The following is a 17,380-nucleotide window of genomic DNA, read 5'->3' as shown; positions in this document are numbered from 1 at the left end:
CATTCCATGATACACTTCCACAAACATGTGTTGTGTATATCAGACTTTGATAGATCCCTGTTCTTTAAATAAAACAGGGTGCCCACTCACACCTGATTGTCATCCCATTGATTGAAAACACCTGACTCTAATTTCACCTTCAAATTAACTGCTAACCCTAGAGGTTCACATACTTTTGCCACTCACAGATATGTAATATTGGATCATTTTCCTCAATAAATAAATGACCAAGTATAATATTTTTGTCTCATTTGTTTAACTGGGTTCTCTTTATCTACTTTTAGGACTTGTGTGAAAATCTGATGATGTTTTAGGTCATAATTATGCAGAAATATAGAAAATTGTAAAGGGTTCACAAATTTTCAAGCACCACTGTAGGATTCATATTTAATTAAATGTAAAAAAAAAAAAGTGTTTTGGCCACCCACACACACACACACACACACGCACTTCAGGTTTAAATATGAATACAGAGTCAGATACGGATATTTGTAGCACTAACTAAAGACGCCTGAATGAACCATTACACTCTAATATTTAACAGTTATTCCACGAAATCGAGCCGTACATGAGCTGATAGCCGACGAGGCGCATAGCACCATGTTGGCTTTAAGCCATTTATGATGAGATTTAGTGGAAGAATTATTTTATTCTATCCACGTTCACTGGATTTTGAGAAACGGAGCATTTTTATTTTTTGCAAATTTGATAAATATAACAATGAAGAATGTAAACAAACCGGCGAAATGATAGTAGCAATTTGTGAAAAATGCTATAATAATAATTCTTTAAAAAAAAGTATATATGTTCTTACCAGCAAATACTTTCATTCCATATTTTGTTGCTTTTTTTTATTTTCTGGGGTTTTGTTTTCGATTAGAGTTTTTATTTCGTCCTCGGTTGGTTCAGCAACACGCTCCTCTATTGTGTTTTTCTCTACTCACGGAATATGAGCTGATAGCGTCGTAGTAGAGTAGCCAATCGGAGCGTACGATTGCTCATATCCAGTGAATGTGGATAGAATAAAGAGATAAATATCTTAAATTTATTTAGTGACTTAAATAAATTTAGTCACTGCCTAAAAGTGGACCTCCTGATGAGTGTATGAGCAAAATATTTGCAAGGGCACAAAATCAACCTGAATTGAATCACAATATTATAGCATATGAACCACTGAATTATTTAGTTTAGTGTATTTCACGTCAATAAATTGCTGCAGTGTCTTGTGACAATGCTTTCAATAAAACTCTTCCTGCATTTACGTGTCTGTCGCCCTTACATGACAGAAACTATCAATTGTACACTAAGCTAGTGGACTAATTGTTGGCATCAGCTGTCCATCGCTAGTGATGGTGACTGCTTGATTAGGATGTGCAGAAACACAGATGGGCCGCGAGGCCTGCACCAGAGCCACAGAGTCACCCGCAGTGGCGGCATGAATGGCCTGGCTGAGCTGCCATGGAATGTCTGGCCTTGTGAGCTCTTGCATACTATTCTCCTCTCCTAATGAAATGCCTTGCACAGTAAGGTAAGACAAACGATGCCGTGCCCCCATCGTGTTGTTTCTCTGGACCTCCAGACCTGATGCCAAGTGGTGCAGAAAAGTGCCACAGACCTGACGGGTATGGAAGCTGTCCCACAGTGACAGCTGACTTGCCGAGTGATGCCATCCGTTGGCCATTTGAGTGGCTCTTCCACATGCCATCTGGTCGTGCGCCACTGACCCTGTTGGGTTCATCTGCCACATTGCACCGAAAAGCGCCCTGGTGCCAGCGCCTTATTGGTGATGTACTATTTAACCCATAGCTGGAACCCAGGCAGGTGCTACCACTCTGGGTCAGAGCAGACCTGGGAGCAATTAAGGGGTAATTCCATTTTCCCCAATACTCAAGTCCTCCCAGACCTGAGACTCCCCACCAGTTGCAGTTTAAATTCATACTCAGGACAAAGTGGACTAATAAAAGTGTTTTAACTAGTTTTAAATGAAACGGTCGTGAATATTTTCTGTAAAATGTGTTCATAAGTAAGCCCACGTTGTTGTTGTTTTTTTAAAAAGCAAATTAAAAATAAGCGCTGGATAAAAAACCCCATCTATCTTATGTAAATAAAGATACAAATTCCTTTATCCAGTGGTCAAGTGTTTGAGATACGTTTCCTTGCGCTTATAATCGGGTTCCCTGTGGTGGTGGAAGAGCCACTCAAATTGCTCCGCTCTGCGAAAAACAAAGCTCTTGATGAACAAAGAGACAAACCTAAGAAAAAGTCTTCCCAAAGCTGTTCTTATGCACTCTTCATCACCCCAAACCTTGTGAACTTATTAAGACTAAACCACAAATTTCCATCTAGAAAGTACTCCAACCTTGGAAAGAATGATTGTAGAGATTTTAAGTTTAATTTACAACCTTTGTATGAAAAATTCATGAAAGCACTTTGTATAAACAGTTGACTACTCCAATAACTGCCCTTAGACGTCTATTATAAGTGAGTTTTGACTCAACAGGCTTTTCAGCATATAAAAGCATGTTGAAATCGTTGCCTGAGGTAACTCGACTCACTGTATAGTGTTGGACAGATACTCATTTAAAAATGAATGCTGGAGTATGTTTTTTTTTTTTTAAATTAAATGTTATGTTGGCAGTCTTTGAAAATACTCAAGTCGATGTACAACATTAAAGCCCACTGTACCCACATATTCATTCCACACTATTTCTCTTCTGCTAATTCGACAGTCGTACACCAGTTCGTAAATGTCTCTGTGCTGCCATCACTGCCAGACATACAGTATCTCAGCACTGTGAGATTTTTATTTTTTGTCAATTAACGTCCAAGCCATCATCACAAGTCTTTATTTAGCAGCCCTTAACTCTTCCACATTCCTAATAACTGTTGTGGCCTTTCACTTTTACCATTTTAGGGTCGGCAACACACAAACCGAACGCAGTGGAGCCGGAGAAACAGACCGACCACACGGTGAAGATCGCTGGCGTCATCGCTGGCATCCTGCTCTTCGTCATCATCTTCCTCGGCGTGGTACTTCTCATGAAGAAACGGTAAGCATTGAGACATACACTTATAATTACAGCAGATCATCTCTAAAATAATAAATCAGAAACATGTTTGTTTATACAGTATGCAGCTGAACTCGGGTTGGGCGATATGACAGTGCAGTAGAGGTGTTATGCAGTGACGCTAAGTTTATCCGTTTAGTGCTTTCAATATCTGTATGTATATCTGAATTTAAACCCGAAGTAGGCGTGGTCTAAACTGGAACTTTTTAAATTACATATGAATCCTACTGCTATGCCACTAGAAACACTGAAAAAAGTACACTACCGTTCAAAAGTTTGGGGTCACCCAGACAATTTTGTGTTTTCCATGAAAAGTCACACTTTTATTTACCACCATAAGTTGTAAAATGAATAGAAAAGATAGTCAAGACATTTTTCTGGCCGGGCGGCACGGTGGTGGAGTGGTTAGCGCTGTCGCCTCACAGCAAGAAGGTCCGGGTTCGAGCCCCGTGGCCGGCGAGGGCCTTTCTGTGCGGAGTTTGCATGTTGTCCACGTGGGTTTCCTCCGGGTGCTCCGGTTTCCCCCACAGTCCAAAGACATGCAGGTTAGGTTAACTGGTGACTCTAAATTGACCGTGTGTGTGAATGGTTGTCTGTGTCTATGTGTCAGCCCTGTGATGACCTGGCGACTTGTCCAGGATGTACCCCGCCTTTCGCCCGTAGTCAGCTGGGATAGGCTCCAGCTTGCCTGCGACCCTGTAGAACAGGATAAAGCGGCTAGAGATAATGAGATGAGATGAGATGAGATTTTTCTGGCCATTTTGAGCATTTAATCGACCCCACAAATGTGATGCTCCAGAAACTCAATCTGCTCAAAGGAAGGTCAGTTTTATAGCTTCTCTAAAGAGCTAAACTGTTTTCAGCTGTGCTAACATGATTGTACAAGGGTTTTCTAATCATCCATTAGCCTTCTGAGGCAATGAGCAAACACATTGTACCATTAGAACACTGGAGTGAGAGTTGCTGGAAATGGGCCTCTATACACCTATGGAGATATTGCACCAAAAACCAGACATTTGCAGCTAGAATAGTCATTTAGCACATTAGCAATGTATAGAGTGGATTTCTGATGAGTTTAAAGCGATCTTCATTGAAAAGAACAGTGCTTTTCTTTCAAAAATAAGGACATTTCAAAGTGACCCCAAACTTTTGAACGGTAGTGTATATAGAAATGCCGCTACTCTCAGCATGGTCTGAATTCTGGCTCCGACAACCTCAACCTCAAATTTATAATTGATTGAAAGGTTTTTTTGTTTTGTGTTTTTTTTTTTTTTTAGTCCGGCTTGTGCCATTATTTTTGTTTGCACCTACCTGTGATATTTTCCAATGAATTTAGTTGGTTCTGTTTCCCCAAATACAAGCAAACTAGTAGCCTCATTTAAACCAATGCAATCCCTAACCAGGCACTTACTAAGGATGAATGAGTGCTGTAAATGCTTTGCATGTTCATGAACATGTTCTTCGTTTGTTCTTGCGAAAATATTAACGTCCCACTCATGCAAATTTTACTTACATCCTGTGGGATCGTAGTCCTCATACACTTTAGTTTGAACAGATTCTGTGCAAAATTTTCTGCCATGATTTTAAAATATGATTAGTGTTCCTTCTGTTATTATCTGTATTTGTATCTGTTTAGAACAACAATAAGGGCCCGGGGTCCCACAACACCGATAACTCTAACTATACTTTTAACTACAACTATGACTATCCCTCTGCCTGAATTTAGTTCCGGTCTGGAGCAGTCACACCACAACTATAATCCCGGCTATAATCTCGCTTGGTCCTGACACTCAGGGAAATAAATGCATGCAATTTAGGAATAGTCATGGAAGTTTTTTCCAAGTTGTAGCACATTATTCCGGGTCATACTGTACAGCTCGGACTCCAAAACAACCCATGTACACACTCCGGTGGTTGATAAAATACGGATCGGTAACAGACTACGGAAATATAATAAAAAAGGAGACAAAATACGGAGTGGTTACAGATTTTAATACGGATGCATCACGGATGCTAATAATTTCAGTATATTACAGATTGGTTACGGATTTCATACGGATGGTGCGTCACGGATAAAAAAAATTAAGAAGTCTAAAACAAACATACATTTGGACTGCTGAAGTTCATAATTAAAATATCTTACCTGCGTTTATATGCTTACTTTATTAATTTGCTATTGATATTTCACGGAAAAAAATCATATATCCGTGAATAAAAGATCCACGCCTTGTATTTTTATTTATTTATTTATTTATTTGGGCGGCACGGTGGTGTAGTGGTTAGCGCTGTCGCCTCACAGCAAGAAGGTCCTGGGTTCGAGCCCCGGGGCCAGCGAGGGCCTTTCTGTGCGGAGTTTGCATGTTCTCCCCGTGTCCGCGTGGGTTTCCTCCGGGTGCTCCGGTTTCCCCCAAAGACATGCAGGTTAGGTTAACTGGTGACTCTAAATTGACCGTAGGTGTGAATGTGAGTGTGAATGGTTGTCTGTGTCTATGTGTCAGCCCTGTGATGACCTGGCGACTTGTCCAGGGTGTACCCCGCCTTTCGCCTGTAGTCAGCTGGGATAGCTTGCCTGCGACCCTGTAGAAGGATAAAGTGGCTAGAGATGATGAGATTTATTTATTTTCTGTGAATCCGTATTCCATGACTTCACGATGCAACAAGGATGTACAAAGATGCCCAGGGAAAAATAGCACATGCTCAGACAACATCACATGTAACCAGTTACCTGATTGGTCAGATGTTTATCGGATCAGGTCCAGGTCTGGAAAAATCGCTCCAGAAGCAAATCTCACCGATACAGATAAACCCAGGCCTGGGCTATAGGTATCGTTATCGGTCTGGTGTGATCACCAACCACATAAGCTGCAGGGGATTTATTTATTTATTTATTTATTTATAGTTATTATTGTAGTTATAGTTATTGGTATTGTGGGACACCTTAATGTTGGTGTTGCTTTTTTTTCTGGATACTATGGGTAGTGTCAGGTGTCAGTTAGCAAAACCCTAGCAAGGCTAGCGTTTAAACAGTTAGATTAGATTAGATTCACTTTATTCATCCCACATCGGGGAAATTCACGTGTTACAGTAGCAAGAAAAATGTCAAACCGATAACAAATAAAACTGAAATAAAAATTAGACAAACGAAGGATTAAATAAGTGGTTAGCGCTGTCGCCTCACAGCAAGAAGGTCCGGGTTCGAGCCCCGTGGCCGGCGAGGGCCTTTCTGTGTGGAGTTTGCATGTTCTCCCCGTGTCCGCGTGGGTTTCCTCCGGGTGCTCCGGTTTCCCCCACAGTCCAAAGACATGCAGGTTAGGTTAACTGGTGACTCTAAATTGACCGTAGGTGTGAATGTGAAGGTGTGTGAATGGTTGTCTGTGTCTATGTGTCAGCCCTGTGATGACCTGGCGACTTGTCCAGGGTGTACCCCGCCTTTCGCCCGTAGTCAGCTGGGATAGGCTCCAGCTTGCCTGCGACCCTGTAGAAGGATAAAGCGGCTAGAGATAATGAGATGAGATTACAGTACGATATTTATGTCATATCGCCCTTCCCTACGTTAAGCCGTGTGTTAAAAAAAATCAAAGCGTCAAACACTCGGAGTGATTTGTAAGTTCGGTAAACGGAAGAAGGAATTAGCTGCAACTAACCTTCAGAGAAGCCTGATAAAAACGTATTCAAAAGTCAATGGTAAGCTCTTTTCACATAACAGTGGCATTAATAATCCAGTTTATCATAATCACATTGAGATGCAGTATATGAAGTGTCCTGTATTTGGGGGATTTCAAATACAGCTATTAATAATAGATTTCCACGCCAGTTTCGTTTTTGACCCGTGGGCCACTGGATTGTCAGTGCGATGCTGAATAATTAATCGAACTTCTTTAAATCCTATTAAAATGACAGCGAGAGAGACAGAGAGAGAGAAAGAGTTTGTGTGAAAACAGCACAAGAGAGAAGCTGAGGGAAAATGGAAATGAGAGAGAAATGGTGATGAAAGCTATGGAGCGATGGAGTGATTGGTTTGCTGCAGGCTAGTTTACATTAGCCTGGTCCCGTAAAGCCCTCTATCAGGACCTAGAGGGCTCTAGAGTCAGCCTGAGAAAATATTCAACTCCTAACACACACACACACACACACACTGCTCTTTGCATTTGTTTTAGATTAGCAGGAATCTGTCAGCCAGCCATCAGTAAAGGCACGGAGGAAGTGCTGAATTGAAAGGAGCGACAGAATTAATATCAGCTCCTCATTACAATAACCCCCACTGCCCTCCTACACTCTGATCTCCTGTACACCACTAGCTTCATGTACACACACGGTTTATTAGTCATATTTATGTATTCGACGTGCAGGGAGAAAGATATCTTTTAAAAAAATGTCCCTTCAGGAGCAACACCTCTCCTGGAGATGTCGGAGCCACAGCAAAGGTTATGCTCACTATGCACAACCCTTTTAATTGAATTCTGCTCAATATAGCTTAATCAAATGAATGGGCGCGTTTGAATCTGTCGGTTTAATTAACTGGATTAGGTTAGAAATGGAAGTGAGGTAGGACATGCTAATCCTCATGTTAAATCTAGACTCGCACTTCAATTGATATTACCATTTAGAATCATGCCCAGGAGACTCCGTGTTGTTCAGAATGCTGAAACACGAGATCTCCTCCCGTCTACACTACCGTTCAAAAGTTTGGGGTCACCCAGACAATTTTGTGTTTTCCATGAAAAGTCACACTTTTATTTACCACCATAAGTTGTAAAATGAATAGAAAATATAGTCAAGACATTTTTCTGCCCATTTTGAGCATTTAATCGACCCCACAAATGTGATGCTCCAGAAACTCAATCTGCTCAAAGGAAGGTCAGTTTTAGGCCATGTACACACGTAGCCGGGTATTTTTAAAACCGAACATTCCCCCCCCCCCCCCCCCCCCCCCGTTTATAAAAATGTTTTATCCACACCACCTCGTCTTCGAAAAAAATCCCTTCCACACATAACCGAACATCTGCGTTTTCAATCACATTCATAAGCATTCCAAACCTGTAGATGGCATTATTTCCCCAAATCCTACCCCCTAATCACATCAGAATAGCCCTCTGTTGGCGTCACTTCCGCCTAAACGTAAAACATGGCGCCAAGCTCGTTCGTCTGGACAGACTCGGAGACAGAATTGCTTCTAAACACAATTTTGGAGTATAAACTTCAAAAGACGCAAGAAAACGTTGATTGGGAATCTTGTCAGTAGTCGGGCTTCTGAAATTAAACATGTAAATAGCACCTGCACAATAATTAACGCTTTCAAGGCACTACTCCGATCCATTACTCTTTGTCCATGCTTAATCTGGCTTCTGCAGTAAACAAAGGTCGCACGTTTGACGTCAGGGCAGATTTGTTGTCATTTTTTTGGCACAGATTGTGACGTTCTAAAATGCAAAACTCCGGTTATCTCTGTCTACACGAAAAGGCATACACGGAGTTTTCAAAAATCTTCACTTTGCCCGGAGTTTTTTTAAATATTCGTTTTTGATGTGTTTTCATGTGGATGACAGGCCAAAACGTAGAAAAATATCTTCGATTTAGCAGATACCCGGCTACGACCGACCGTTGCCAGGATGTGCGCGCAGCCTGGACTCAGAAACAATGGCGCTGCCCATAGACCGGCATTATGAGCTGTCAGATTATGCAAAACAATTGTCGTTACAAGATCGAGAATGCTACATAAATAAGTTAACTCTAACAAGTGGACATCACCTACTGGATCCGTATTTAATTAAAGAGTGGACGGACGATGTTAGTAAGTTCCCTGGTATACAATGGCCAGATATATACTGGTTACAGCGAGACTACAACTTGATTAACAATGGGACATTCATATTCATTTTGTTTTAATCAAATTATGCCAGTGATGTGATGGCAATGTGGCTTTAGCTACAACAGCAAATGCCAACACTAAACAGCAATTTGCAGGAGGTAATGGCATGAAAGGAATGATAGTGTAAAGAGTGCAGCTAAGAGAAATCAGAGCTGCGTAAAAAGCGAGAGGCAGAGAGCAGAAATGAAAGTGAACGGGGCGGGAGCTCGGTTAGAGCAGTCAACGTAAGTTGGCATTTAGAGTGAGGGCGCACAATTTTACCTTTCCATCCTTGCTTTAAAATTGTGATTTTCGGCATACACAAATAACGACGGCACGAAATCTGGACTGCTTGAGTCAAGCGAGACCTCTCCTACAAACAGAACTGCATGCAAAGCTAAGTTAACATGCTAACAATATTCATTACATTGTGCAACTATGACCCAGCTAATCAGACAAACGTTACCAAAGTATTTTGCTACATCAGTAAACGAAGACTAGAAAGAATAAAAAAGAAAGATTTAATAAATAGCCTGATCTTACCTGTGATGAAGTGGGCGCTGCAAACCCGCGCATTTTTGATAGTGCTTTCATCCCAGTCTACACGTTTGATGGCTTGTAGCCATAGACGTCGGTGATTTTTTTTTTGGAATGGGTGAGATCCTGCTGGAATTCTGTACATTTTAACCCCATCACTGCTACGATTCTGATACCCGACAACACAACAACTAGGCATTTCTTCCAAATATTTCTTCTCGTCTCTACCGTCGCTGAGTCTTTTTTGGGTCCAGGCTGCGCGCGCAATTTCCTCTTACGTATGAATGACGTTTACTGCGAAGGGGTCTATAGCTTCTCTAAAGAGCTAAACTGTTTTCAGCTGTGCTAACATGATTGTACAAGGGTTTTCTAATCATCCATTAGCCTTCTGAGGCAATGAGCAAACACATTGTACCATTAGAACACTGGAGTGAGAGTTGCTGGAAATGGGCCTCTATACACCTATGGAGATATTGCACCAAAAACCAGCTAGAATAGTCATTTAGCACATTAGCAATGTATAGAGTGGATTTCTGATGAGTTTAAAGTGATCTTCATTGAAAAGAACAGTGCTTTTCTTTCAAAAATAAGGACATTTCAAAGTGACCCCAAACTTTTGAACGGTAGTGTACCTGTTCACACACTGGCCTGTGTCGAATCGCCACGTTAGCCCTGGCATGTTCAATCACGTTTATACCTGTGATTGAATGGCAGAACTTTAGTTGGTGAGCCCCTGCACAGAAAAGATGTTTATAGGATTTATAGCATTTTTTTTTTCTTTCAACCTAATCTCTATCTACTGAAATGTACTGCAGGATAGGGACGGTCTGTACGATTGCCATTGAAGAGGATTTCGGCACATTTCCCTGCTCTGAAATATAATTCTCTTCTAAAGGAAGTCGAAAGGCTGTTGTATATAGACACAGCTCTAACATGCAAAATTATATTATAATAACAACGAGCGCCGAGTGATACTGAAACCTTCTCAATTCTGTGCAAATTAGATACGACACCGTAAAGTGACAAATCCAAATGAACGGCTTGAATGATTCCTCAGACCAAGCCTGTGGTTTGTTTGTTTTGTTTTGTTTTCCAGATTTTAGTTCCTACCGGAAACTAGTTTCAATTTACAAAAAGAGAAAGAAATGTATAACCATTGTTTAACCTTAGCGTATGATGCACTGTGTCACCTCTGTATAGAGACATGAATAAAAATAAAGCTTTCAAGGCAGTAGCAGAGATTGCTGGTGTCTTTGGTGAGCGTCCATAGCTAGTAAAGTTTGCTAATTTGCAAATGAAGCTAGTACGATGCCAAGCATGCAAGAACAAAACTCAAACCTAAATACATTTTACATACAAAGTGACGTGTGTAAAATGTACAGTGTGCTGTACTCCTACAGAGATGTAGCCTGGCTAACGCGACTTCAAAGCTCTGCGAGCTATTGGTCTGGCCAAGATATTAAGCCCAACCGTTTCCCAGAGCCCGTGGTTGACCCGCCTCCCTGAAATGCCTCAGTTTGCTACTGGTCGAAGCCAGAAAAGGCTGTGACGAAGCTTAAACCAATCACATCACTCTTTCCTCTGACGTATGTGACGCGACGGGGCTAACTGGTAGATTAAACTCTTACCGAAGCCGGTCGGGAGCAAGGCGAAAACGTCCCTCCTTTCAATAAATACCTCCAGGGCTGCTCTTTGCTCCGTTTTCAATGAGAACTTCCCGTTGAATGCTTTCAATACAGCATCTATGCGTAATAGATGCGGAAGCGTGAATGAAGCGCTTCCGGCATGGATTCTGTAAACAATCTATGGCTTCCGGTCGCAGTTCTACTACGTCAGTGCCTTGAGCACGCCTCTACCCAGGGCCGTTGGAGATGCTCAAAGTTGATTGGTTCCCGATTTTTCGGGAGCTTGGAAGAGCTGTAGATAGCTTGCCTGGCCAGACTAAGCTCGCAACAGGCCCTCGTGTTGCGTCACGCTTAGGATGGGCGGGCCCAGGCTAACAGAGATGTCCACAAGCTGGCCGTTTTCTCCGCCTACACAGACGGTCTGCACTGGCTACTCGATCCCACGGGAAAAAAAAAACCTTTCCTTTCAATGTTCAAGCAATTTTATATCGTCTCCGCTGCCCAGAATTGGCTGCAAATCCAATTATTTCACCACAAAGTTGTCTTTGATTCGGGTCGAGCATGACCAAAAGCGACGCTATATTTGTTGATCGATTCTCGCGCTCTGATTGGCTGAGCCGGACCACGTGGCCACACCATAGCGTACTGTATGTAGTTATGCTACAGAGCCAGGAAGCGTACTACAAAGGGTGACTCAGAAAGCCAAGCACACACACGCACACGTCTGGAGGGAAATTTCATACATATTTTGCAAGTATTTTACAGGGAAATGGTTCATAATTTATTAGCCGAGAGTGCACCAGAAGGCATGCAAATTTCAAAATTCTCGGAAGGGCATGCCCCCAGACCCCCCAAGCATTAATGCACCTTAGGCGCACCGCGACGGCTTTGTAGCCACAAATTCCATAGTCACCTACTACTTTTTTTTTTTTTTTAAAGCCAGGTACTTCAGATTTTCTGGAGAACGTTGTAACTACAATTTCAGATCAGAACACTCACACACAGGAGCAGTTGCTGCACCGTACCCACAGGCAACAAACTACTACGCAGTCTGGCAAAACTACTTAAGCTGGCCTCATCAAAGTTTCCAAATTTCCAGCACTGGAGCAAAACAAGGACCAAATAAAACAGAACGAATCAGAAAACGATCACCGATTTAGAGTGGAATTAATGCACAAGTCAGCAAAAATAAGCGTTTTAGCATGAATTATTGGCAACTGCCCCATCAGCTGCCCTTAGAATTCATTAATACAGTACCTTTTCAAGCAAACGGATTTTTATTCCAGGAAAACGTTTCAAAATTTCTGTTTGTCATAGTCATCCAGATTTAACAGCTGTGCTCGACAAGATTACAGATTGGACTGAAAAACCCTGGAGTATTCCTTTAAACTCACACTGCACTGTTATCAATAATGCTTATTCAAATAAGGCTGGTTTTAAACGTTTGGTAGTAAAATTTCATTTTAAAGGCAAAGTATGTTTCGTATTCATTGAGAGTAACGTGCAAGCAATAAGAGTAAATACTTTTTTGTTTGTTTCTTTGTTACAAAAGTACGGAAGCCGCGAGAGGCCCTTCATATAATCCTTTTTTTATTCACCTTGTTATCCCGAGATAACGACATAATTAATTCAGGATCTCGAGAAAACAACACAACTAATTCGAGATCTCGAGAAAACAAAACTGTTATTTCATGATCTCGAGTAAACAGTTGAGAAATGGTTCATTCAGGTACGCCAAGAGACTTGTGATATGCTGACTTTGGGGCTATTTCTCATTCTGTATAGACGCAACTTTGGTCATTAGAATGTCTGGAATAATCGATCACCCAATAAGGCAATATTTTGATCAGGGGTTGACACAGGGAGAGATTGCATTATTTATGTCGTTATCTTGGAATAACGGTTTTGTTTTCTCGAGATCACGGAATAATTGTTTTGTTTTCTCGACATCTCGAATTAGTTGTGTTGTTTTCTCGAGATCCTGAATTAATTATGTCGTGATCTCGGAATAACGGTTTTGTTTTCTCGAGCTCTCGAATTAGTTGTCTTGTTTTCTCGACATCCTGAATTAATTATGTCGTTATCTCGGAATAATGGTTTTGTTTTCTTGAGATCTCGAATTAGTTGTATTGTTTTCTCGACATCCTGAATTAATTATGTCGTCATCTCGGAATAACGGTTTTGTTTTCTCGAGATCTCGAATTAGTTGTGTTGTTTTCTCGACATCCTGAATTAATTATGTCGTTATCTCGGAATAATGGTTTTGTTTTCTTGAGATCTCGAATTAGTTGTATTGTTTTCTCGACATCCTGAATTAATTATGTCGTCATCTCGGAATAATGGTTTTGTTTTCTCGAGATCTCGAATTAGTTGTGTTGTTTTCTCGACATCCTGAATTAATTATGTCGTTATCTCGGAATAATGGTTTTGTTTTCTTGAGATCTCGAATTAGTTGTGTTGTTTTCTCGACATCCTGAATTAATTATGTCGTCATCTCGGAATAATGGTTTTGTTTTCTCGAGATCTCGAATTAGTTGTGTTGTTTTCTCGACATCCTGAATTAATTATGTCGTTATCTCGGGATAACGGTTTTGTTTTCTCGAGATCACGGAATAATTGTTTTGTTTTCTTGAGATCTCGAATTAGTTGTGTTGTTTTCTCGACATCCTGAATTAATTATGTCGTTATCTCGGAATAATGGTTTTGTTTTCTTGAGATCTCGAATTAGTTGTATTGTTTTCTCGACATCCTGAATTAATTATGTCGTCATCTCGGAATAATGGTTTTGTTTTCTCGAGATCTCGAATTAGTTGTGTTGTTTTCTCGACATCCTGAATTAATTATGTCGTTATCTCGGAATAATGGTTTTGTTTTCTTGAGATCTCGAATTAGTTGTGTTGTTTTCTCGACATCCTGAATTAATTATGTCGTCATCTCGGAATAATGGTTTTGTTTTCTCGAGATCTCGAATTAGTTGTGTTGTTTTCTCGACATCCTGAATTAATTATGTCGTTATCTCGGGATAACGGTTTTGTTTTCTCGAGATCACGGAATAATTGTTTTGTTTTCTTGAGATCTCGAATTAGTTGTGTTGTTTTCTCGACATCCTGAATTAATTATGTCGTTATCTCGGAATAACGGTTTTGTTTTCTCGAGATCACGGAATAATTGTTTTGTTTTCTTGAGATCTCGAATTAGTTGTGTTGTTTTCTCGACATCCTGAATTAATTATGTCGTTATCTCGGAATAACGGTTTTGTTTTCTCGAGATCACGGAATAATTGTTTTGTTTTCTTGAGATCTCGAATTAGTTGTGTTGTTTTCTCAACATCCTGAATTAATTATGTCGTTATCTCGGAATAACGGTTTTGTTTTCTCGAGATCTCGAATTAGTTGTGTTGTTTTCTCGAGATCCTGAATTAATTATGTCGTTATCTCAGGATAACAAGGTGAATAAAAAAAGATTATATGAAGGGCCTCTCGCGGCTTCCGTACAAAAGCCCTGTGTAAATTGCTCTTTCTTTTCCAAACAGCGAAGCACAAGTTCATGAAACTGATCACCCTAATTGGCATCATAGGCGTCTTGGAAGTAATTAAAGTTTAGCTCCGTGGTAAATTAGTTCAGTCTGATAGTTGTAATAATTTTGGGCACTGAATCTTGTGTATTTAGTGAAAGGCTGCCGTGTACTTTATCTGTAGTGATAGAATGAGCATGCCTGAGACGCCTCTCCGCAATCGCCGTACCTCTCTCGATCACTAGGCCAAAACTTCTCTCTCTCTCTCTCTCTCTCTCATACACGTATGCCACCATGTCTGCTTTTGTTCATCTTTATATCTCTTTTTCGAGCATTAATATTTTTTACTTTTTCTTTCCTTTCATTCCATCCCCCCCTCCCCTTCCACTGCTTATACCCCACCACCACCTCACTCGGCAGAAGAACCTATCACTCCTACACTTATTACCTGTAAGTAAACACCTTTGTACAATGTTAGTGCATTTGCTCTTTTCCAACAAGACTTGTACACTCTTCCCTGCATGATTAGATTTAGTGATTCTACTACGGTCCTTCTGCAGACAGGCATTTTTTTTTTTTTTTTTTTATAGCTTACCTTCTGCTCCATATGTGAAAGCTTCGAGTATAACCTTTAAAATAAACAAGAAGCTTTAATTAGTTTTCATTTCGGATTATTAGCTGCTGATAAGATTGGTCTTGAGTAAATTACACAAAAGTCAATTTTAATATTGCTTCATATTGGAAACTGATGAATTATTTTTGTGCCATTTTCTTTCACAAGATTTTCCAAACCTGATACTGAAATGCCTGTCTTCTCACAAGCGATGTTTCAACTTGAGAAAAAAAGGACCTTGATATCCCACTAATTTTACATCTGTTCCATCTTTGTTCTGAGAAACAAACTAACACACGCTCATAGTGAGGACGCTAACTCTTTTGCTCTGCCTGTGACCGACCGGTGAGGGAAGCTCGGATTTCTTTCCCCCTTCCTCTTTGGGAATTCTGTATAATCTCTCGGTCGGTCATCACAGGCACGAGCAAAACCGAATTAGCCCGTCATCTCATTCCAACCCCTGGCATCCACATCATGACTTCTGATGATTTATTTCATTTAATCTTATATCACATCATTCTTCATCAGTTTCCCTCTGCATGGTTCATGTTAGATGCATGCTGATTTGACCTCATTTGTCAGACTTGGTGATTGATGAATGACTGCACTACACTGTTTTGTTGTTTACCATCCTGCATGCACGCGAGTAACCCGAGCACTCCCAGAGGCAGAGAAAAGAAGAGGGAGAAAGCAACTCGATGCCTGCTGCTTCAGGAGCTGGCTGAAACTCATCCCGCCTATTACGGCTGATAGCTAGAAGCTCGGCGGAGGTTTAACGTTGGTGGGGATGCGCCCACGTCGAGCGCGTGCCAATCACGCCTTCTGTTTTCTCAGCTTCTTCCCAGAGCTGGGAGTGAGATTGACATGGCAGCCTCCTTCGCCCCAGCCAGCAGTAGCTGATTGACATGTGTACGCTGTTCGCCGAGGCCCAGGGAATGCTGGGAAGGATGTGATTAGGAGACGTAACCGGGGGCAATAGGGCTGTGGCACTCATGCAGTGCCGGAGTTAAGAGAGGCGCCCGTCTCATACGGCCTCGTGCCTAATAAGAACAGAGGCAGCCTCCTTTCCTGCTATTGCGTCCTGTCTGATCCAATAAGAGCGGATGGTGTTGGGATGTGTGCGCTGGCACTGCGGGTGACGGAGCGTTTAGAGGATGCTGCCCACAGCATGAATACCTTCATTAAGTGAACATGCTTTAGCGCCGAGCCACAACACACACCACACTAATTGGAACAAGGCAAGCGCATTTGTTTCATTGACAGCCCGAGCATGCTGATGATGAGTAAGAGAAAGAGAGAGAGAGAGAGTGAAAGAGGAGGGATGGAGGAGAATGTCAAAAGCGTCTCCTCATATCCATCTCTCTGCCCTGAACCCTGCTGTCGACAGCTCGGCCGTCTCTGACGGATCAGAGCAAATCCTCTCTCTGTCCCTCCGCTCCTCTTCACCAGATAACGAACTCTTCTCCAGGATAGAACACCCTGACCTTGTACCGTACATACACACCCCTCACACCTAATATTATTACACACACACACACACACACACACACACACACACACACACACACACACACACACACACACACAGAGCTTATCATTAGACAAGAGGCCAATGAAGTAGAGCTGAAAGAGAGAGGGAGAGAGGTTGAGACCAGAAGAGAGGCAGCGCTAGGATAAAGTGGGTGGATGAGAGACAGCTCATGATAGAATTGGAGAAAAAGCAAAGAAAAGAGATATAGGAAAAGAAAGAGACGTGTGAACTTAGTTCACCACAGAAAATGGAATTAGCCGACTGCGGAGAGCACGATTCCGGAGGATGAGCATGAGCAAAAGAGATAACCCCCTCTCTCTCCTTCTCTCCATCATTCTTCTCCGCCCAGGTGAATTAAGATCTAGCTCAGCTCTCGTGGCTTATCTCCCTGTCGCTTTATGCACAGTCTTGTTTTGTCTTACTGCTGTTGTTTAACTCTTGCGCAGCAGACAGAGAACAAGTTAGAAACTGCAAGCTCATGGTCGTCACTATTTTTCTCTCAATACACAGTGATGAGCAGCAATTCTCTCACTAGCTTGTTCAGGATAGTGTCTTATAGGGATGGAAGCAAATTCAAATACATTAATCATATAAATGAATAGATAACGTTCCATAAAGATACATATAGGAGTCACGCAATTGTT

The 17,380-nt window shown here is 41.5% G+C and overlaps 1 protein-coding gene across 3 annotated transcripts in view; it reads left to right on the top strand.

The window, feature by feature from the left end:
• Positions 1-17,380, top strand: part of LOC132871759 (receptor-type tyrosine-protein phosphatase mu-like) — a 444,714-nt gene that overhangs the window by 296,727 nt on the left and 130,607 nt on the right. For all 3 annotated transcript variants that reach the window (XM_060906241.1, XM_060906242.1, XM_060906240.1), the window contains one exon: positions 2,915-3,050. In XM_060906241.1, the coding sequence (XP_060762224.1) occupies positions 2,915-3,050 (136 nt within the window). The remainder of the gene's footprint in view (positions 1-2,914; positions 3,051-17,380) is intronic.

This window comes from Neoarius graeffei, chromosome 23 (assembly GCF_027579695.1).
Source record: "Neoarius graeffei isolate fNeoGra1 chromosome 23, fNeoGra1.pri, whole genome shotgun sequence".
NCBI classification, from domain to species: Eukaryota; Metazoa; Chordata; class Actinopteri; order Siluriformes; family Ariidae; genus Neoarius; species Neoarius graeffei.
Note: the sequence above shows the minus strand (reverse complement) of the source record. Positions and strands in the feature narration are given on the sequence as shown.